Here is a 24,015-nt window from a genome sequence, read left to right as displayed (position 1 = left end):
AGACCATTACACACTATAACACAATGCGTTTGATTAGAACAGTGCTCTCATGATGCCCGCAATACCTTTTTTTCCTTTCTTCTTGATGCTCTTTCAAAAGATGAAAAAGAAACAAATGAGAGATATATATCCTGGACCAGAAGAGTTTTGTCAGGCTACAAGCAGACAAGAAAAAAACAACTGTCTGTGATGCCCACACATACCTATTTTTTTACAGGTGACATGCCTGATATGCGGTATCAATGGCTGCTATGCTGCACCAGCAGGTCGATGATGCCATTAACCTCAGGTTGAGGTAGCGTTGGCTCAATGACGGATCAAAGGAGGTGCAACAGCAGCGTGATGATACCGGTGGGGTAGCTGTACAGTCCTTCACTGCGGACGCATTTGAAGAAAGGCTGAATCAGAGAGATGCTTTCGTAAACATAATCAAAGAAGCAACATCCCACTACAGCCTCTAGCGGCTCAGTCCAATGTGTTCAGGAGTGGAGGCTAATGAGTAATTACCTATACGTCCATTAGTATGCATAAAAATGGCTTACAAAGGCAGTCATATTTTCCTTAGAGCTAATATTCGCGAATCACGTTATAATTTTATCGCTTGAGACTGAAAATGAGGAATGACATTGAGTATATTGAACGTAATTCAAATAAAACGACAAAGAACCATCCAGTGTGCCACTACGTCAAGTACACTGCAATAAAATGGTTCTGCTATTTTTAAGCGTAGTTTCGTTGACCAAAGGTATTAAGAAACGTAGCACTTCATACGACTGCGACATAGAACGGGCAATGTTCTATATCGAGTAAACACTCATGCAGCAGAATCAAAAGACGCAAGCCGCTACAAGCACTTTTCCTTCTACTGGTCTGCTTTTTTACGCGCTGCTTCCGTTCAGTCAGAATAACGAATCAAGCGGCGCCTCACATTTCTCAGCGCGCAACCAAATTCTATCACGTAACTTATTCGCAACGGTGCTTACGCAAAGAGCGCAAGGGGGTGAATCTAAAAGCCGCATAGCTGGCGCGCAAGCGTGTCAAAACAGCTCCACTCTGCAAGCGAACGTGTCGTGCTCGCATTTCGCACCTCACGGTGAACAAGACGTAAAGACCAAGTCTGAATGCATTCAGAACCCTCATGCATCCCCACGACACACCACAAAAGTCATTTTACAGCTCAGTACTTACATTCGTCAGCAATCACGGTAAGCTGTTTCTTCTATCGGGCGCCGGCGGCCGGCCGCTCCGGCGTGGTGTTGGGTGCGGTACGTCAGAGCAGTTTTTGAGAGCCCCATGCGCGTAAGAACGTCTTCCGCAGCGCAGGGGCCATCTGTCAGCTTCCGATTTCAGTTACACTACCACAAACACCAACGATGCCGCACATTAAAAAAAAAAACAAGCTCAAGAAAGCCACCACAGCTACAACCGCCAAAACTCGACACGAAGACTGCGTTACAGCGTACTAAAAGAGGTAGTGTAGGACACAGCCGATAGCACGCATGGGGCGCTCAACCCCACCACCGGCGAACGAAAAGGCGGCGCTAAAGTCGCGTAACGCTAAACGCTTTAAAATAAAACTGGTAACGTTATTTTTGCCACATGCGTCATGCAATAAACGGCGCTAGATTTTGTTTTTATTATGAAGGCAGTTTATCGTTAGTGATGTAATAAAAAAAATTGGGGCTACTCGCAACCACCTGTTCCTGGCGGCGCTGCGAACGAAAGCTTTCGAAACGCTGGGCGCGAGGTAGCTGCAGGCGACGCAGCTGAGCTCAGGCCATGTGGCTCATGCGGAGAGCCGCGGTCGCTGCACGGCGGAACTATATTTCTGATTCTAAGGGCCGTTGTACGATCGTTTCGAAGCGCCTTCCGCAAGTCCGCTTCGCGAATCCGCCTCGTTCGGCGAACGGATGGAAAGTTCGTCAACTTCAACTTTCTGGCGGACGAGCGCATCCGGCCGGCAACCGGATTGCAGCTATTGGCTGCTTTTCCCGTGACGTCAGTGACGTCTCAAGCCCCTCCGCCCTCCGCCTCGGTTCTGCCCTGCCGGGGCAAGACAGCCGTCCGTCGACTGAACTGGGGAGCGCGGCCTGGGCAGTGGCAGCGATGTCGCGAAGCATATTATATTGGCCACATCTTGATATTACCAGCGTTCAGAGCGACTGCGGCTAGAACGTAAGCGTGGGAGTTGATCGTCGCATCATGACAAATAAAGCATCGTATGTTTTAGTCGTACTAGAAACAGTCTACAAGTCAAAAAAGAATTAAGCATTTCAATTAAGGTTTCAGCATAGACTGCTACGCTTAATCTTTTTGCCTATGTATTTGCCGCACAATAGAAATCCACCATTATATGCTATCTTACCCACCCCTCTATGAAGACGGCACGTGTAACGAGGCTCTCCACACAAAATTCTCCACGAGCGCTGCGTCGTGACATACGGGCAAACTAATCATCCCGCTGTATTTGGGGCAGGAACGGACGCGTAGTTATCAACACTGGTAAAGAGCGTAAGTAGGGTGTAAGTTTTCTCTTCTGGGTGTCCAATATGCAAGCTTGAACCCCTGTTTTTTATGGAACGCCGCGCTCTGCCCCTTTTCTTAGGTCTGCATGCCTAAATCAGTGGCGAATGCTGTGCTGTACTTGGAGGCGCGGATACCTGATCTTAATTCGAGGTTTCAGCTTCTTACTGTGCGGACGTTTTTAAGGTCTTTGGAGCGTGTTCCTGGATTGGCTAACCCTATTTACACAATGAACCCATCGCAATTCTTTTGTACTTCTTGGCCTAGGTATAAGCTTCCTCAGGTTGTGTTCAATAATTCCCTGCTGTAAAAATTTCCGTATCAATAAATTCTGCAGTACCAGTTATCCCCCGCCGTGCTGACACTGTGGTCTCCTTTGACGACACCCTGCCGGGTAATGCGAAAAATCTGCCTCCCAGTGTATTAAAAGGGCTTATTGAGAACTATCTGGATAATTTTCCTACCCATATTGCCGTTTTTACAGACGCCTCACAGCAAAATGAAAAGGCAGTCATTGGCATTTACTCAATGGCTCTTGATTGGAGTTACTCATTTCGGGCCCCTGACTATACCCCTATTTTTGTCGCCGAGTTTCTGGCCATTGAATTGGCCTTAACCAGAATTCCCTGCAATATCTCTCAGGTTATTATACTTTCAGACAGCCTTTCCGTCTTGACAGCACTCGAAAAATCGAGGGATACCCCTATGAGCCGTTGCCTTCGATTTTTTCTTCCACCACATATTACACAAGTTCGTTTTCACTGGGTGCCTAGGCGATGTGGCATTGTTTCTAATGAGAGGGCTGATTTTTTAGCTAATTCCGCCCTTGGGGGACCTATTGTCCCATTCGTCCCTTATACTCTCTTCTTGACTGCAGCACGCTTCCAGCGGTTCCAGCGCCTCCACTACTTGAGCCATGAGCCTCTCCTTGCTGTAGCGTATTTTCAACACCTGGTATTTCCTTGGAGTGTGCGGATGTGCAGTTCGAGGAAATGTGGGGTGTCCATGACCCTTTTCCGTTGCAGAATACCACGACTAAATCTCTATTTTTGTCGATCAGGGTTACCGCTGACCAACCTTTGTGAGTCTTGTGGAGAAATAGAGTCAATAGATCACTTATCCCTCTTTTGCCGGCGGCTGGCTTGTCTCCGTAGAACATACTTGGAGATCCCCCTCGCTAGACTGGGGCTCCCTCTATCTATTCCGATCCTACTCTCCTTTGGGCCAAGCGCTGAGGGATATGCCTTGAAACCTGTGTGCGATTTTATCCACGGGTATATAATTGCATCAGGTCGATTGTTACGCTAAAATATGAATTCAAAGGTTTTTCATTTCCTTCTTTTTCACCTTTTTTCATCCAAATTTGCGTCTTCATCACAAAATTATCCAATTACTCCACTCCTTACCCATGTGTGCGTTTGTATCAACAATTTACCCTGGCCAATCCCCCACCGTGGCAGCCAGAGGCCGTCATCATCATCATCATCATCATCATCATCATCATCATCAAGTTTTCTAAAAGGGGGTAAGTGATCAGGAGCGTGCTTTCAATAGGTGGAAAGTTATTCCTAGGGTCCTCTAAAACGTGTAAAAGTTCATGTTATGCCCTTTTCACCCCTTTCTCGCACCCTTTTTTTTTAGAGTGCGCTTTCGCAAGTTTAACAGCGTTCAAACCAAACTTATCACTTTTTTTCATCTTTTCCCCGGCAACGCACTTGTCAACGCGCTTCCCTCACCTCTTGCACAAAAAGACCGGCCGAAGGATGCGTTCCACATGCTTAGACAAAAAATGAGAGAATCTGATCCAACAGTGCACAAAAAGAGAAGGAAAGACAGAAGAAAAGCTCACCTCTCCCTCACATGTAGGCGTAGGAGACTCACGACCTAGAAGGGACTCCTCAATTCTTACAATTCGGGGGGGAGCAGAGTGCCAGGTAGGAGGATATGAGGTTATAAATTTTGCAGAATAAGGTGGCCCAGCTGGCACACAGGGCAGGGTTATTTGGAGAATATGGGAGGGCCCTCCATCCTGCAGAAGACGTAGTTGGGCTGCTGCTGATGATTATCCGGGGCATGTGGTGTCCATCTCGCCTGATCGGAATTGCTGAAATAAGTCCTTTCCGCGTACATGACACTTTCGGCTTGCTTTGTCGGGTGGCGGTCGATTCTTCGACACCGTGCGCCCGCCCCGCGACTGGAGCTATTCACGTAGTGATGCGCAGCACGCACCTGATGCTTTTCCAGCTTAGTACCCGGTAGGTACTTTTTGGTTCGCGAGGGTAGTGGCACTACTATAGGTGCGGGCAAAAATTTTCGTGCTGGGCGCCGCTTGCCATTGTCTCTGCGGATGCGCCCGCGCACACACCGTCACGGAACGTCGTTTTCACTGAAATACCTCTCGTGTGGTACAGACAGTGCTGCACTACGAAGCAGAGAATTAAGATGTGGAAAGGAAAATTGGGGCGGGGGGGGGGGGGGGGGAAGGGGGGGATCACGCGGCTGGCCATCGCACGAAGTGCTGTTCACCACGCTAGCGCCACTAGGCTGGCGTGAATCGAGTTCCTGCGTATGCTCGCGAAGACACATACAGGGGAATTTTTTTTAAACTTTACAGGTTTTTTATTGAAAAAATTTTTAGGTATACGTCAGTGCGGTCTCTAGAGCTGGATGGTAGAACAAGGTGGACATCATGTCTCTTAATGATAAAAATTAGAAGAATATTAAATAAAATTAACGAATAAACTTTTTATTTTTACATTTTGGGAGGCAAGGTTATATTGCAGAATTTATTGCCATCAACATCGATGGTGAGCTGCATTTTTGAATTTACTTAATCGCCAATGTGCTTCGAACATCGAACGTCAAAAATGCGCCTTTTAAGGCTGTTGTGTTGGCTTTACTGCATTGCATATATATAAAATGGCGGCTTTCGCACATCTTATGTATCATATACAGGTGCAGTTGGTGTATTTGATAATTTACACGTAGTTAACTTCATTTCGACGAAAATACCACGTGCAGCGACGCCATTTTAAAATTAGGTAATGAGGAGAAGCTAACTGAGCAGGCTTTCAAAACCGTATTTTTGCCGTTATATATATCGAACGATACTGCCAATCAAGAAAACTTAACAGGACTCACCTTCGATGTTGATTGCCATCACAATCGCAATATAGTCTTGCACCCTGAAATCAAAACTAAAATGTTTATTAGCTACTTGTGTAATTATTTTTTCTATATGAGGTACATAATGTCCGCCTTGCTGTAAAATCCCACCCAACACATCACACCGACGTATCTCTCACAGTTTATTAACAAAGAACATCTCTAAAGGTTAAAAAATTCACCCCGTATAAAACTGAGGGGTGAAAGCGGAGAGAATTTTTGAAGAGAATTTAAAATCGTTGGCGTTGATGATGACTCTTGTACAACGGGTGAATTAACAAAAGTAGAAGGGCACTGTTTTCTTTTTATACATTTATCAATGCACATCAGCGAGGCCCAGCAATTTTCAGTTTGCTAGTCACTGTCGCTTGAATTTTGACTGATAAAGCAGCGGCCCTGCGCGTTTTTTTCGTGCTCTTAAATTTCATTAACCGTGTGATAACTTAGATATGAACGTTTACTTCTATTCGTGTGTACTGATGGAAAGCGAGAACAATGAGGAGCGAATCCGCGTTTCGTGCTTGCTCTCAGTTTGTTCTTGAGAAATCGATGGAATGCATTTAATGAATGCGAGGCCATCATGATGCAGTCTTTTTCATGCAATTTTATTCCATTCTTGTCATCTGTCCATCTGTCTGACTCATTTCAGGGACAGCGGGGGCATGGGGGCAATCGAAGAGAGAAAAGAATCAGTATGGGGGAGCTCCATAAAAATGCCTATGTCATCCTCTCCCCTCTCCTTGGATAATATAGCGACATATCACCTTACACGCATGTCGTAAGAAGTTCTGCTATCAGACGGACAGTCATACAACGCAAAACTTTTCGCTCTTTAAATGTGCCCAATAGCGATGCGTGCTCGCTGATGTTGGTTGGTACAAGAGCTTGAAATCTAAATAGGCCCTTCCAAAAGAAAGTCGTCTCTTTAGAAATATCGGCTCATTTCCCGATAGGAACTGCGCTGTTGTGGTCCCGCAAGCGGTCCACTACAGCGTGGAATATTCCTGTTCCCATGCAGTATCTACTGATGGCACAAAAAAAAAAAACTCGTGCAGTGACACTCAGCGGCTCTTCCATCTCGTTAGCGCGCAAATATACATGTAGGAGCGCTCCTAAAATATATACATTTTTAAAAACAAAGCTCCGACAAAAATATTTGAATGTGTCAGCGAACCATGCAGTCAACGGAGCAAATGACGCGACTCCAAGCGGATCCGATCCTTCTTGGACTAATTCACAGCCTGGCATCGTGGCATCGATTTTGTAAAAATTAACAATACAAAAACTTTCAGCTTTACTGTTTTTAACGGTGGTATCCGTGTGACGCACTTTATTCGGGGAAAACGACTTCGGCGTCGTTACAAGCCGTCACCGAAAAAAGTTAGCTGTGGTCTAGCTTTGGTTAAACCTGGTGAGAAGCGAAAGAAACCTCCGACTCTGCGTCGCTGGTTAGACGTACCACCAGAAGTACTTTCTGCTGTTTCTTCGCAGTAGCACTCTTCCGTCCTTTCTCGACGCGTGTCGCACGTTCTTCTTTTGTCTCTTCGATACGGCGTTTCTTCCTAGCCTCATTGAAACGTAGAAGCTTCGCTTTCCGGCTCGCTATCACGAAAGGATGTTCTTCCTCCTCTTTCACAAAACCGATTTCTACCCGCCTCCCCCCCCCACCCATCCCGGCTCGCCGTTGGCATATATACACAGCTCTCCACTGACATCACAGATGGTGGCTCCGCCCTCGTTGTCAAGCAGAGTATCTATCTCCATGATTGATGTGCTTGTTTACACAAATGCTTTTTATAAGCCATCACCGTCATACAGCATCTCAAGTTGTCCCAGTTCTTCAACCTTTGACTTTGACCTTGACCTTGACCTTCGAGAGCTTTGGGGTGGCCCACCATCTTGGTTTGGCATATATGCAGCACCACGGCCTATGCAGCTTTGCTCCATGGCCTACGTGACTTTGCTCCACGGTTTAATAACCTCTAAAGCTTTTCAAGGTGATAAACAGAACTACTCTACCCTCTTTAAAACCTGGCGTAATGAAGCTTTCGCTTCAATGACCTTGACCTTCGAGAGATTTGCGGGTTGGCCCACCATCCTGATTTCAACGCGACAGCGTTAAGGAGCTCGTGTCGCAGAAAAGCCGGTGTCGTCGGCGTCGGAGTCGTTGGCCGTGAGCGAAAAATCGCGCATCTCGGTGGACACCTGAACCGCGCCGTAAGGGAAGGGATTTTAATGCGATAGCGTTAGGCATTGATTGATTGATGGATTTATTGATTGATTGATGGATTGATTGATTCATGGATTCATTGAATGATCGATTGAACGATTGAGCGATCTAATGATTGATCAATCGATCGATTGAGCGATCGATCGATCAATTATCGATGGATGGATCGATTGATTGATCGACTGTTTGTTTAATTATTAATTATTAATTAAGCAATTAATTAATTAATTAATTAATAATTGATTAATTATTTAATTAATTCGTCGATTGGATGCTTTATTGATCGATCGATCAATTTTTCTTTCCCTTCCGGCGTGATCCGGGTGTCCAGGGAGAAATTTGAGACAGGCGTCATTTCCTTTCCTTAAAAGCAATTGTTCATTTCATTTTCCTTCCCTTGCGGGCCGGTTCAGGCGTCCTTTTCTTAAATTGTCCAACGGGCCACGCGTCGCGCCGAACGGGCGATGGCGTTCCGTGTACTCTTCGGCAACGCTGCGACACGCTGTCGCGTCTCACTCTTAAAGACGAAGCTTAAGCGTTCTCCAATTTTAGTTTTGTTTGCCAGCAGCAGTATACGAAGTGATCTCCATCAAATAGAGACCAAAGTACATGGGACTTTTAGACTACATAGTCAACTACCACTATGCGACTGCCCGGAAAAGCGCTGGCTAAGGCGGGTTTTTTAAACGAAGCGCTCATTGCGCGAAAACGAGACTTAGAAATTGGACCGGATCGATATAGCATTGAGAGGAGCTGGCGCTTTGAAATGAAGAGCGCATTCTTTGCTACTAACTGAAACATGGCTTAACACATCCGTTTGCGATACCGAGATTATTTCGTTCTTCTCAGCTTTCGACATATTCCGAAAGGATAGACCAGGTGACGTCCGCTGGGGGGGGGGGGGGGGTGTACTAATCGCCACTAAACGGGATCTGCATTGCTCGCTTATCAGCCTTTCATCACAACTGGAAATGATTTGGCTTCGATGCGATGATATACGCACGCGACCACCCTCATTGGTATTTGCTATAGGCCCCCTAGTGCTGTTAGTTCTTTCACCCCTTTATTCCATGACTCCCTGAATACTTTAACAAAAACGTTTTGGAAACATTCGTGTTCTTCTGTTTGGTGATTTTAATTTTCCTACCATAGATTGGCTTGATCCTGCCGCTTCATTGTCTAAATGTAGCCTGGCTAGCGATTTCCTAAACACATGTATAACATTTGGCTTAACGCAGCTCGTCAATGATCCCACATGTGTTACTGATCACGCGTCTAACATTTTAGATCTCGTATTATCTACGCATCCTGATAAATTACTCCTATCACCATGTTGCGCGCTTTGAGCGACCATCTGACCATTCATACTTGTTTTCATTGCAACGAACTAAAGAAACAAAACAATCGAAAAACACTAACGCTTTATGATAAAGGGGACTACGTCAGCATGAATCGCGATTTATTCTCAGAATACTTCGACACGTTCGCAGCTAACTTTTCACAAACTTCTCTCGAGTCTAACTGGTTACGTTTCAATACCGAGATGCATCGACTTTTACGTGCGTACATTCCCACAATTACAATAACCAAAAGATTAACGTCACCATGGTTTAATATAACCCTAAAACGACTAAATAACAAAAAAACGCCTATTTCGGTCGGCCAAAGCAACTAACTCTCCTTGCACATGGCAGAAGTATTACGCAGCCGCGAAACAATATGACAGACACACCAGCCAAACTAAACAGAAGTTTTTTTCCACTACTCTACCATCCATGCTGCACACTAACCCACAGCGACTTTGGAAAACTATCAGCCCTTATCAACGTAATGAGATCACATTTAATAATAGTTCTGAAACTCCGATTCCTAGCACTGAGGTTGCAGATTGTCTAAATGCAGCATTTAGTTCGGTTTTTACTAATGAACCACTTGACAGTTTTCCTGATCCGCCATACTTTACGTATCCTCTCATGCAAAACATCACATTTGATTCCATCGGCATTGTCAAAATAATTGAATCACTGAAGAACTCGTCATCCACTGGTGTGGATGGCATAAACGCGAAAGTGCTGAAAAATACTAAACATACGTGTAGCCTTTTCTTATCACTTATATTCCAGGAATCAACACCGGTTCACTTCCACATGACTGGCAGGTGGGCGAGGTCATCCCAGTCTTAAAGAAAGGAAGCCGATCATCCCACGGAGTAACTACCGCACCATTTCCATAACAAGCGTCTCTTGTAAAATAATGGAACATCTATTATACTCGCATATTGCTAACTTCCTAACATCCGTCAATTTTTTTCACCCAAGTCAGCATGGTTTTCGCAAAAACCATTCCTGTGACACTCAACTTGCTCTTTTCCTGCACGACTTACATTTAAACCTAGATAGCAACATCCCGACTGACGCATTATTTTTAGACTTCGAAAAAGCGTTCGGTAAGGTACCCCATGGTCGTCTTTTGCTAAAGCTATCACGTCTTTATCTTCATCCAAAGAGTTCTAAACTGGATTCGAGGGTTTTTAACGAACCGCCAGAAATTCATATATGCCAACTCACACCCCTCGTCTGTAACACCGATGTTGTCAGGCGTACCTCAAAGTACCGTACTTGGGCTGCTCCTATTCTTAATATATACTAATGACTTACCTTGTAATATTTCTTCTAATATCCGACTCTTCGCCGGTGATTATGTCATTTACCGAGCAATTACTAACTCCGCCGACCATTTGGCATTACAAACTGACCTTACTCACGTACACGACTGGTGTAAATCTTGGCTGATGTCGTTAAATGTTTCTAAAACCGTGTTAATGCCTATTCACCGTCGTCGTAATTACGTTGAACCCAACTATACTATCAATAACATGCAGATTGCAACATCTGAAACTTTCAAATATCTCCGCGTGCATATCTCCCCCGACCTAACCTGGACTTGTTATGTCAACGACATAATAAACTCTGCTAATCGTGCGTTAGGCTATTTACGTGGTAACCTTTCGCTCGCTCCACCTTCAAATAAACAGCTTGCGTTTCAACTTTTGTGCGACCGAAGCTGGAGTATGCTAATGCTATTTTTGACCCGCACTAAAATGATCTTACTAACGCCCTCGAGTCGGTTCAGAATCGCGCGACACGCTTCATTCTGACTAATTATTCCTACAATGCCAGCATCTCCGCTCTAAAAGCGGAAATAAAACTACCCCCCCCCCCCTCTTAGCTGAGCGCCGTAGAATAGCTCGTCTTAAGCTTTTTCATAAATTTTTTCATTCCTTGCCTCTTGATAACCTCTACATAAAAAGAGCCCATCGCATCGCTTGCTTTCGCCATCAAAATACAGTGTATCCCCCAAAAGCCCATACCGTGACCTTTCAGCAATCATTTTTCCTATGTACAGCACGAGACCGGAATGACCTGCCCACCGAAGTTGCCACTATCGTCAACCCACAAGCATTCAAGCGGCTCATCGAAAACCTCTCATCATAATTTATTTCCTTTGTTTGCCATAGCCACCCACTGCCTCATGTAATGTCTCGATTGATACCTTTGAGGAAATGAATGAATGAATGAATGAATTAATGAATGAAAACGAGAAAGATTACTGCCTGGGCGCGGAAGAAGCGGCAGAGCATTAATCAGCAAGAACCATTAGCCCACGCAAATCCCTAGCTGTGTTCTTACGGCTCCGCCTGGAGCAGTGCAACGAGGTCCCGCAGAAACCTACTGCGCCTGAGGGGTCACGTGACGAGAAATTCGCGAGACACAGAGGGCGCAGCCATCGGTGGCTGAGAGCTATAAAAGCAGCACCGGTAGCCGAAGCGCGCAGAATGCTTACACGTTCTTCTTCTTCACGTATTACATACCAGGTCGTGACTTTGTAAACCACACGAATACGATGTCTAATGTGATTCATAAAATAATGAAACTTATCGGTGAACCTGCGATCGTGTTGCATGCGCAATGATATCAGTAGCTGCAGCCTGTTCAAAGCGCTCGATCAAAAGGAAGAAGCAGGCTCGATTCTAATCAGCGAAGCCGCATACTCTTTGTTCATTTCCGTCGTGTTCGAGCCGTGATTTCTTCGGAGGCGAAACGCAAAAGGCTGTGCGACGTCGGTGCACGTGAGAGATCCCCAGGTGGTCGAAATTATCCGGAGCCCTGCACTACGGCGTCCCTCATAGTCTGAGCTGCTTTGGGAAGGCAAACCCCCATAAACGAACCTAAACCAACCATGCACACACAGGCGTATTTCAGTGCACGGAACGCTGCATTGCGAAATGTTGCATCGTCGCTGGGGAAAACAGGAGACGATCGCGGAGGGACGTAATGGAGCCACCAGGGCGAGGAGCTGGCGCCGCGAGCCTGCAACGCGACACCCACCCGTGAGCAGGGCCTGACCAAGGCCACAAATGGCTCTCTCTCTCTTTATTTCTCCCTAACACCAAGAACCCTTCGACATACTCTCCTTGCTCACCTTCTAACTGTTCCTTGTCCTATGTGTTTTGTGTTTTCACAAGTCCAAGCAAAACGTCAGTGTTAAATTGAAAGCCCCCGGGAGAGCGTCGTTCTAGCGCGACAGCGTTAAGGCCCCGTGTCGCAGAAAATCCGGTGTCGTCGGCGGCGTTGGCCGTAAGCGAAAAATCCCTCCTCCTCCTCCTCCGCGCAATGTACGCCACTGCCCAATAGATAGCGTGCGACGGCAGCGCCTCCCGCTCGTCTCGTTCGGGCGCAGTGGGGCCGTGCGGGCACGCAGGAATCGCGCGGTGAGCGGCGAACAACGCAGCGTACATCCAAGGGGCGTTCACCACGAAGCTTGCGGCTTGCTGCCCGTTCGTTCGGCGCGGAAGCTATGCTGGCGTTCGTGGCATCGGGTTTGTCGAGAACGATGTGCCGAGGAACTACGACTGCAACTTGAGACCCGCGCGTTTCGGCAAGGCGCCTGGCAGCGCTTCTACGTGGTTTTCGGCTCCGCCCGTCCGTTTCACCGTACGTAGCAGAGCGATTAGTCTAACGGACAAGGAGTCGCGCCGAACAGCCGATGGCGTTCCGTGGACTTCCTGGCAGTGCTGCAACACGCTGTCACGTTCCATTCTTAAAGGCGAAGGTTAAGCGTCCTCCAATTTTTGCATATATGCGCCATCATGACCTACGTGACTGCTCCATGGCCTACTTGAATTTGCTCCATGGTTTGACCTCTAAAGCTTTTCAAGGTGATAAACGGAACTACACTAACCTCTCGAAAACCTGGCGTAGTGAAGCTTTCGCTTCAAAACATGTTATTCGATTCACTCCCGCTGAATCAGCTTGCAGCAGGACGCATTTCGTTCAGGTGAAATCATAGACAAAGTCACGGATAATACTCCGAACGCACACGACGCATGAGCGTAGAGGCGTCTCACGCAGCCGCTCCGCGAACCACCGAGCGAGGAGTGACGGAGCGGAGGACAACTGGCGAGAGGAGAAGGCAAGTACGCTGTATTATTTTGATGTTATTGACAAGTTTTAACTGTTCCGCCAACTTCATTCAAGGGCAATCAGCGACGCATAAATGGCGCATTAGATAGTGATGAGAATGAACTTTACGGAGGCACCAACTACGTAGTCATATAACGGGGGTTGTTTCCATTCCAACGAGAGTTCAATGTTATGACACTTTTTTAAAAAAATTCTGCTCGAAACCTTTTCTGCGACAAGAAACCTTCGCAAGCTCGCAGAGGGACCTGCGGCCAGGGTTGCCGGTGCTGTCGAGAAGGAGCCATCTGTGAGTCGGGAATTTTAGCTTCTCCGACTAACCAAAAGCCCATTTTTGCTTGAACGTTTGCGATTTAGATAGACACCGAGATGCGAGGTAACGTGTGGCTTGCTGTGCCTTCGCAGTGGACTGAACCATTTGCGCACACGCTGATGTACTGATTTTAGGTTGCATTTTACTTCCTTGGTAGCTGCACGGTAGCTGCGATGGAGTCTACACATAAAGCATCGTTGACGAATCATTAGTGATAATGAGAGCGGCGGATGGATTGTGAATTAATCGACAGACGATGTGGCAAGCGAGAGGCATTTGTGGGATGTCTGGCTCATACCGTTAGAAAAACAAATGAATTAGAAGTAAAATAATCACACAGTAGAAAGGAAAACATGAACAATCACGTGAACAGATGCAGATGCAGTGAACAGATGCAATTATGTGATTGTGTTGTGAAGGCGAAAATCACACAGGTGACAATCTGCACTAAAACTTTGCTACAGTAGGCCACTGTTCCTGAGAGCGAGCAGGAGCTTAGAGCCGGTTCTAATCCTCTTTCTTTAGTGATGGGCGCTGGTGCTGGCAGCGTCGACTGGCGTCGTTACAGTGTGGAACTTTCAAACTGGCGCGCACGTGTTGGCTATCCAAAGTGCGCCAGCGGCTCCCCAGGGAAAGCATCACTGGACACCAATGTTATGGGTGTACTCGCAAAGAAATTGGCTCACCTCGTACAGAGGATCGACCATCATGGAGAAACCGTCAACTCCGGGGTAGTCCCGCAATCGACTAGCTTCAGAATCGTCGTCGGCTAGCTTGGCGTTAAAAGGCACTCCTGCAACAGACTCCTGGACGTTGTCGGGATTGGTGCGGTCCTGTTTGACAAAACACACAAATAGAGTCTATTAACGTCTGTCCAATACATGCATACCACATTTTCTGGAACACAATACGCGTACTGTTCTTGTTATATGTCAGAATTATAGACTACGCGGACTATTTACAGTTACGAATCAAACAGCATTTTTGTTTTCTAAGTATCTCGCTGAAACTTGCCACACCCAGAGCGATTATGACGATCACGAAGTTTGTACAGTAATACTTCCACTGTGCTTCAGTTGCTGTCACTCGTCTGACTGGCTGTACGCGTGCTTAGGCTTGCACTAGCTACTATCTCGTGTTGAAAAAATGCCACTCTCGTGACTTGTGCCCACAATAAATAGATAGGGGCAACAATGATCGCCGCTTTGTTTATGTTTCCTTGTTTTCCTTCAAGACGTCGTGCAAATTCAATGGGGGCACACTGCACTGACCGTGTGAAATCTGTCAGTTGTCAATGACTTCACGAAAGCCGGGATGCGGCCGTCTGCTCCGGAGGAAGGCAGCAAAGAAGACAGCGCCGACGGGCCTTTAGTTCATTTGAAAATTAGTGAGATTTTATCTCCGACAGTACCTCTGTTGTGGAGACTGATTTCCCTTTCGCGCTCGCAGCCACTTTTCCGCGCTTCTGGTGAACAAGCTGGCGATATGCAATGCTAGAGGCGTCGCTGTTTTCGACTGCCGTGTTGCGCGCGCAGTTCAGCAGCGCACGACGCGCCTGAAGAATGCGTTTTTCGCTTTGCAGCGATTAAGTAGATATCCCACCTTACCTGTGCCCACAATGAACCGGCTCAGCATGCGTTGTAGCTTCCCATCACTGCTGTTTTCTTAGGTTTAAAGAGAGAGAATAAGCACGCCGGAAAGGTGCATTGAGTAGTAAATTTTCCTTTTTTTCAATAATGGTCCAATTGATTGCCGAAAGCGCCGCGCGTAATCAAGGTTTCTCCGAGCAATCTGGCCGCGTATGAAGAGAGTGAAAATTATAACGCATCCCGCTTGATAAGCAGAATGTGATATGAACACGTGCGAGAACAATAAATGCAAGAACGCTCTAAAAAAAGAAACACTGACAAGGTTGATACCGGTCCATAATACAAATGTTCAGCATTAGGTGCATGTAGGAAGGGAGGAATGTCAGAAAACGGGGTTCAGTCTTCGGAGAGAGGGCGGGCGTTGGGTGACGGGGTAGTTGGGTTGCGTGTTCGAAGTTCTCGACTTAATCTCACGATGTTGAGATCGAGAATTCTTTGCTGTGGGGGGAGGCTCCGTTTACCTGCAGACGACCTGCGCCATAAACCTAGACTACGTTAAAAAAGGAAACCGCGCACGCTTCATCGTCCTTCGTGCGCCGCTAAACTGCGCGCGCGACATGTTAGTTACAAAACAGCAACCACCGCACCTAGCGCTGCACATCACCAGCCTGCTCGACGGAAGCGACGAAGAAGACACGGCTGTGAGTATGAAAGGTCGCTTATGCACACAGCACGATCTCGACGCCAGATGGCGCGGAGATGCAGTTTTGCCGGATTTTGCCGCCTGTCGGTGGCCCGGCTTCTTTTGTCGCCGGTTGTGCGTAGTTTTTATTTTATGCGCGGATTGTACTCATTATCTACGGATTACGTATCGGGTATGGGCGATACACAGGATTCTGGCTATACACTAAGTTGCGATATCCAGGCTCTTATTTCGTTAACACAGAAGCCTCCACAGAGCGACGCCGGCTGGCGGGTACGCATCCAAGACTGTTAAGAACGGAAAACGTTCGAGAAGGAGCAATGCGTCGAGACGGTGGAACTTTCCACTGTGGGAACTGTCGAGCGAAGCGTCAGGTATTAGGGCGGAACGGCAAAATTTAACGTTGTCTGGCCTGATTTTTATTGTTTTTCTTGTAAGTAAAGTATTTCCAAACTTACCTATTTGTACTTTACATGCGCATAATTATGATTGGAATTTTCGATCTATACCAAAGTAGCCCAAATTTCATTTTATACATTCGGTTTTCTGCGAGAAAGGTCGATAACAATGCCACGCACGCCACACCTAGCTGGCTATTGAATAGGAGTAATGTTCAGTGACAGAAGAAAAATTAACAAAATAACTAAGGCAGAGACGTGGAAGGATGGTGGTGCCATTGGATTAAGTAGCGTAGTGTCCTAAAGTATTGCTCCGCTGTATGCATTACACGCCTTTGCACACTGGGAGGCTGTCTTACTCGCCAAACGTCATCTGCCAGCGCAGTGCAGTTCACTGTCATCACCTAGAGTCCTGCCTAGGGCAGTTACTTGGCTAGGGATGTTTCTCCACCGCTTTTAAGAACACTGACGCGAAATCATGCATAAACGTCACGAAAAATACCCGCTGTTCTGGCTGGCGCGACGGCCCAGCGGCAGTTCCATCGCTGCCCTCAACACCCATGCCACCTGATACCCCGTCCTCTCGCTCAACCCAGCCCAGTAACCCAACGGTAAGATGAGAGCGAACCTTTCAGCAGGCAACTTGAGTTTTTGACTGGTGGTTCCGTCATTTAACCTCCGTTGCCTTTTGAAATGGGGATAGGATTTCCTTCGAGAAGTACGATTCTAAATATGACTATATATGCGTTAATTACCTGTAAATCAAATGCTGGGGCTATCAGAAACAACAAATTAACTGTAAGTGACTTTTGACCACGCAAACGTACCGAAGTACATCAGTGGGAAATAATATTCGATGGAAAAAACTCAAAACTTAGTTCTGCAAAAAAAATACCAAAAGTGTATGCCGAATTATCAAAAAAAAAACGAAAAGTCTAATCCCTAACTATAATGAATGTCTCTTATAAGGTTCTCTGAACATAAAATGTCTAAATCACAAAACGGGTGTGCTTGTGAGCGTCCAAGTTTAAAGAAAAACTATTTTCTGCCATGGTATTGTCTGTTTCCTACGACTTCGTTTTGTTTTTGTTTCTTCCGCTTTCATTGGAGTCGTCCGTGTATACCGTTTATGCTTTCGTTTCGGTTACAGATACGAAAAGAGTGGAAAAAATAGAAAAAAGGAAATATTTTACGGACCAAAAGTTACACTGCCAAGGGAAAGAACCCTCAGTTGTAATACGATGCTCGGAGCAACGTTGGAGGTCTGCATTCCTTAACCGCTCCATCAGTACCAAAAAAGAATGCTCCGCTGCTCGCACACTATTAAAAAAATAATAATAACCACATCTTCTTGAGGTTAAAGCTGTTTACTATATAAATAAAGTTTGCAGCTTTCTGGCACAAAGTAAATACTACAGGTCTTTGCCAAATGTTCAGAGCACAGAGGGGGTTCACTTCTGAGCCGTGCTGTGAAACTCGCTTCGCACCGCCAGGGCTCAGAATTTGTCGAAGATGGAGCGAACTACATTCCTTAGTCCTCCAGAGGTTAGAAGTTCCATGGCATCTACACAGAAAAAAAAGGTTATTACCGCGCGAATCAGATACGACAGGAGAACGAGTAACAAAAACGACAACACAGGCGCAGACTTCCAACTGTTGGAAGTCTGCGCCTGTGTTATCTTTTTTGTTCCTCGTTCTCGTGTCGTGTCTAATTCGCGCATTTTTGCTGCAATGAACCAACTAGCAAGCAAGAACGTTTTACTTCTACAGAGGCCCGGTACGCAGCTTAGAAGCAAACCCCTTGGCCGTATATTTTAACCAAGGTTGTACTTGCATCGGCGTAAAGAAGAGAAAGAATATGCCGCATGACACGTAGCAGTTATCCGTTTTCCTAGACTACTCAGTTTTTATTTATGAGCCGCTTCAGATAAGCCTGGATGACTTTTTCTCCTGTTTGGATCTGCACCAAACCCTGGCCAATGCCCCACCGTGGGCATGTGTCATCGCTTCTGAGACGACGAAAACAGCAGCAACAACACCAACAACTACTACTTCAGGTTTTGGTTTGCAGTTCGCTATTCTCACTCTCCGATGCCGGTCAGGTACCTGCAGTGATCTCGGGAAAATCCGCGTAAGCTGCACAACCTTTGGCGGTAGCTCTTTGTATCCCTCACCAGGATCAGGAACCTGTGTTCGAGCTCCGGGCTGGGCTGCACGCAGCCGAAGCTGGATCCCCCGGCAAGCTCGTGGCCCGTCGGGTCGAAGGTGGGCGTGAAGCCGGTCTTCCCGCTGCACAGGTAGACTTGGTCGACGCGCAAGCTGGCGCCGAGCTCTGCCAGCGGGTTCCACAGAACGCGACCGAAGAGCGTCTCCCCTGCGCCGCACCAAGGCCCAGAAGAAGGGAGGGGCAGATGAAACCACAAAGCTAGCCACCTGCCTCGGGAATCACCGCGGCGTAAAATTCGGCGAGGGTAGGTGCAGAGAAACCCAAGAAAGAAAAAGCGCGCCACGAGGGCTGCCCTGGTCGCAAGCCGCACTTCGGAATGCTTTTGCTGAGACGTAAAATTAAAACGTTCAATGATTATCGCAGAAGAGTGCGGCACTACGCGTGGTGTCAGGAATTCGTAAACTTGTGCGAGGCCGGTGTTGTAATCCTGTCAACGATAGTAAATGCATTTGAGGCTGATTTTTCCAAATCACGTTTTCTGGGTCTTGGTCGTTCAATGACCGTGAGCATGAAAAATGAGTTGTAATCATAAACAATGAACCATGAACTATTGCCTTGATACATGATACATCACTGCTTGCCTCATATGGCAAGCAGCGCGCATTTTTTAAGCGTCCGTCATTCGCTTTCCGGAAAAGAATTAGTGTCCGCTTACCCCGTCTGTGTGTCTCCACAGAACAGTCTTATATCGTGTTGTTAATTGTGCAGGCTTCCCAGGAGCTGACAATGTATCGCCACACGTTGCTTTTTCAATAAACTCGTGTACAGCCAAGGTGCATTTTGTGTGGTACGAAGAGCTAAGGAATAAAAGCAAAGGTGGAACCACCGTTGCCGATAATGACGTAATTTCATGTGCACGACGAGCGCGAGTTCTCGGGGTGTGTGGCAATAATAGCTGAGGCTGCAAAAATAGTGTGTGCTGCCAGTGATGTCACCAATTCCTCGAAGTGCTCAAAATAAGCAAGGCCTGTGTCTTAACCAAGTGAGGTCAGCGCTCAGTAGTAGAGCGCAGCACGTACCCTTGAAAAAGATGCGCTTCTCGTCGATGTCCCCATGTGAGTAGCGTAGGTCTCTGGGATCGGCTAGGAAGTCTTCTCTGCGGCTGAGCAACTCGAACTTGGTGGGCATGCTGTACACAGCGCCATTAGTGGTGATGATGGGCTGAAGCGCCCGCACGGGCACCTCGAACCTGCGGTACGCAGCGGGTCACGTGAGAAGTCACGCGCATATCAACTGCTGTATAGAGGAAAATTGTCATGTACTGCAGAGGCCAGTAGTTAAAAGGTGAACACTTTTCAAGCAAACACATCGGCTTACAAGAGCAAATTTCTATTCTGAAAATTATTTTCTCTGCAAGAACCGCAAGACTGAAGGAAGCGCAAACTGTCGTACTGGGAGGCGTGTCCATACGTGTGCGTTCTTCGCCGTACGCACACTAGCGACGCAAAGAAGAGAATGATCCTTCAGTTCTCTTTCTTTTTTAAGTGCAAGAGCCATACACCAGAGTAATGTCATCGGGAACAAATGTGGAGTATAACACGCGAGCTTCGACTTGACAGTCTTGACAGCGTTGAACTGCCACTCTACGACCGCGCCTGGCGTTGAGACAGCCGAAGAGGGGACGGATTTTACCCTGCGGGTAATGCCACTTTCCTCGTTTCAGTCCGTAGCGCAAGTGCTTATCGAAATGGCAGGAAACTTGGTGCTGTGAAGTTTATAGTCGAAGGTCGCTTGGTATACAAAATTTTTAAGGCGAAAGCCTGTAATGGCTTTTTCTCCCGTCCGTCCGTCCGGCGTTACATCCAGCAACTCGAAAAAAAAAAGCCATTATGCACGGCGGATTTCAACCACCATCCTTCCGTTCCGCAGCCGAGCGTGCTAACCACTAAGCTGCTTCCTGCCAACGCATATGCAGTTCTCCTTGTCTAGGGCGCTGGAGAGTGTTTGCGGAAATGCGTCGAATCAAACAGATGCCTCCCAAACGCCCTCCTGTGTCTCCAGCATTTAAGATTCACAAACAATTGTGTACTTAATCAACTTCTTAACCACACATCAGTGACACAGGCAGCAACACCACGCTAAAGGCTTTCGCCTCACCGCACTTAAGGTCAGCAAAGTGCCTCTCTAAATTTTTTTTCTGCTAACACTACATTCGCGCAAATTGTGGCGGCGCTGGTGTGAATAACCGAAACCGCTGTGATGATGGCGAGCGAGTAGGGGCGGCAGAGAGGAGAGGAGATTGGGGGGAGGGGGGTACATTACGAGAAGGAAAGTGGCGCAGGAAGGGCGAAAAAGCGCGGCAGCCGGCCACATGCAAAAATTTGTCATACTGGTTGATCGGACGGCAGGGTTCCTGGAGCTGTGAATCATGCACAGAGCCAGCTGGACGCGCGTGGTAAAGTTTAGATCAGCTCAATTTTGCCCAGACTTGCAACCTTTCGACGAAGTCTCTACGGAGAACTGAATGCATATACGCTAATTTCATCAGCGCATGTCAAAGAACAGGAACTTTCCAGGGCACGGGAAATAGGCTTGGAATTTTCCCTCGAGCCTAAACTAGCTGTCAGGACAGGACAGCTTGGGCAAATTGATTTCCAATTATATTATGCACCAGCAGGCTAATTACGGCAATGACAATTTCTAAAATTGAAGTAGCATGCTGTGTCCAGCCAGTAGACATCCATCGGATAAGACATCAAGGTGCAGCATTTTTTTTTGTGCCAACGTAGTTTACAACTGCGTTCCGTGTCTCTCTGTGCTTGTCCACCCAGTCGAACCTCTTTCATTATGTAAAACTGTCATGCTGCGTACCAACCTGGCAAAGCGAGAGTCAGCGCCAGAGTAAGACAGATGCACAATTACGCGCATTTTATTCGACGAGCAAGAATAACGAGATGCACGCGTTCTGGTGATGCTCCATTGCAGTTCCACCCTGCCCGAAAAAAAATTAGGAAGCCATTGGACTTCGTGTCGCACTCGGACCTAAGAGTGTCTAATGATGGCGTCAGGCACCGTGAACAAAATGAACAAAGGCTTCCTTGTCCAATTGACGGGCAATAGCGCACAAGAATCAGTTGTAGCGAAGAACCTAATGTGAAGATGCCGAGCTACGGAAGGCATACTGGGCGGATACATTGCCCGACTGCACATCTCGCCCAGCGACCCGGACGGCATCGGGCTATAGACGTATGGCCCACATTCCCTTCTTTCTTAAATCTTGGATTATGACCTGAAGCGCACAAGCCAGGATGAAAGTTTTTTTCTTCTATTCCCTTTATAAAGACATCTGCACCGCTACCAGCAGCGATTCGCCATGGTCTGTGGCAAGAAGCCGTCTGTGGCAAAATGTTTCGACCCGTGGTGTAATTTTGAACGTGTCGCAAGGACATTTCTCGCTCTTATGGTTCAAGCTGCGGTCGCTGCTGTGCACGTTGCGCGTCTTGAGACCAGCAACTACGCCACGGGGCCTTGGTATCGGCAGAAGAACGTGTAGCAGATTATTCAAGGGTTACCCAAAGGTAAACAGCCCTCGCGTGCGTCGCGTGGCAAAGCACCTCAGCGAGTCGAAAGATGTGCAGAAGTCATCCGGTGGAGTTCTGTACTCCTGAGCAGGGGCGGCGACGCACGGTACAAGCTCCAGCACGTGAGGGCCCGAGTAGTCCTGCGTGGGAGCAGTTAAATTAAAATAGCTAGTATGTTCATGCACACAATTTTAGATGTGTTGAGGGGTCCGCAAGTGTATGCTATGGCATCAGGCTATCTTTAAACGGCTCTGTCAGTTGAAGTAGAACGGACAACGTTCGCACTATAGTATCGAAAGGCTAAGCCACTGATTCACTGCTACAAAATTTCTAAACGCACGTACAAACCTTCGTGCTCTACCGCTGCAAAAGTTAAATCGAGTACTAAACAATTTCACTGTAGAGCAAATCTTTGGATGTGTAAAGCGTCGCAAACGAAATTTTCTGAAGAAAACCTTGAAGTTCTGACAGTTTCGGCTATGAGTTCGCAGGAGCAATACTATTCGCGGAGAAAGTTGTACATGAGATATGTATAGAGTTTGGAACAGTACCTTGAGTCTATCTTCGGATACTGCTTTCCACAGCTGGGACGGAGCATCGAACGATGGCTCGGTCCACGCCAGAGATAACGAATAGTGGCCCGCGTTTCCCGCCGCCGGTCGCAGGAACCGGCCGCGGACGTGCTTCTTGGTCGCGTGGCTCAGCGACAGCATCCCTGCGCATGGTGAGCGCCGAAGGTACGGACTAGCTGGGCGACGGTATACAATGTCCCGGAAGAATGCAACGAGATGTCGAACAAGTGAAAGCGCCGATCAACGAGAACTAACGCAACGTGGAAGCTGTTCAGTGAATGATTTCAGATTTAACGGACTGCGTCGTCCTTGGGCTATTGACAGTCCCTGCCGTGCGCAAGTGTTGCCTGATATATATATTATAAATCAATGCCTGCTCTTACTGTCAATGTCAAAAAAGGATTTGGAGTGCTTTTGCTACCTTCGCTGTTAACCATTCTACAACACTGGCTGTACAGGAGGCTTGATATGACGCAAGTAGATCGCGTGATCCAGGTGCGCTCGGCAGTAGATGCACTCATGTAAGCGGACGACCGGGTGCGGTGCAGGTAATGCTGTCACTTAGTATGCCTTATATTTTACTAACTAGAATTCCGGTTATAATCCTCCAGCATATATCAGTTCACTGCTTTTGTAATCCGTAAAGAACGAAATGAGTTCAGTTTGACCATTTTTAAATGGCTCCCGAGCACCTTTACAGCAGTTTCTATGGCGTGGCGACTAGCCTCCACAAGCGAAAATGATCTTTCTCCCATAGAGTCCCAGTCATGCACTCGGTCTCCGCCGTGGCAGGTGTATCGGATCACAGTCGCACGGTGCTGTGGTGAAACACGACTGAGTTCTAGAGCCCGGCACGCGTCAGCAGCAGGCCCAGTAAAGCTGCCACACAAAATACAATACACAGACCTCCAAGAAACGTGACGTGGAACTTTCTTGCAACTTTTTCTGATCGGAGCGGAAGCTACGAGAGCGAGGCTACGGCTTCCAAACGAATGCGCTGTTCTCAAGCGTTCGCGAGCCACCCAAGCCACCTATACAGGTTTGGAAGCCGTCGTCTATGGCTCGTACCTTCCACTCTAGACTGCCAACATATTGTAAAAAAAAATACAGCCGATTTAGCTTACTTGGCCAAATGTGAAGTATGTGCGCTATGACGTCGCGTTTCATTCCGCTTTCGGTTCGAGGCTAGCGTTTCAAGAACAGGCTTCAGGCAAGGATTGGCGAGATCGGTGACTGGAGACCTTAGTGGCAAGGCACTTTAAATGTTTGGGAATGCTTAACGCACCTTAAGAAG

General features: G+C 47.2%; 1 protein-coding gene across 1 annotated transcript in view; it reads right to left on the bottom strand.

Annotated features, from left to right (window-relative positions):
• Positions 1–24,015, bottom strand: part of LOC144114680 (extracellular matrix organizing protein FRAS1-like) — a 109,058-nt gene that overhangs the window by 35,915 nt on the left and 49,128 nt on the right. The window contains exons 13-17 of the mRNA XM_077648564.1: positions 22,701–22,864; positions 22,183–22,289; positions 19,648–19,817; positions 18,576–18,775; positions 14,398–14,544 (exon numbers count right to left, since the gene is read on the bottom strand). Of these exons, the coding sequence (XP_077504690.1) occupies positions 14,398–14,544; positions 18,576–18,775; positions 19,648–19,817; positions 22,183–22,289; positions 22,701–22,864 (788 nt within the window). The remainder of the gene's footprint in view (positions 1–14,397; positions 14,545–18,575; positions 18,776–19,647; positions 19,818–22,182; positions 22,290–22,700; positions 22,865–24,015) is intronic.

The sequence above is a fragment of the Amblyomma americanum genome, chromosome 1 (genome assembly GCF_052857255.1).
Source record: "Amblyomma americanum isolate KBUSLIRL-KWMA chromosome 1, ASM5285725v1, whole genome shotgun sequence".
NCBI classification, from domain to species: Eukaryota; Metazoa; Arthropoda; class Arachnida; order Ixodida; family Ixodidae; genus Amblyomma; species Amblyomma americanum.
The sequence above is the reverse complement of the archived record's forward strand: the minus strand, read 5'-3'. Positions and strand labels throughout refer to the sequence as shown.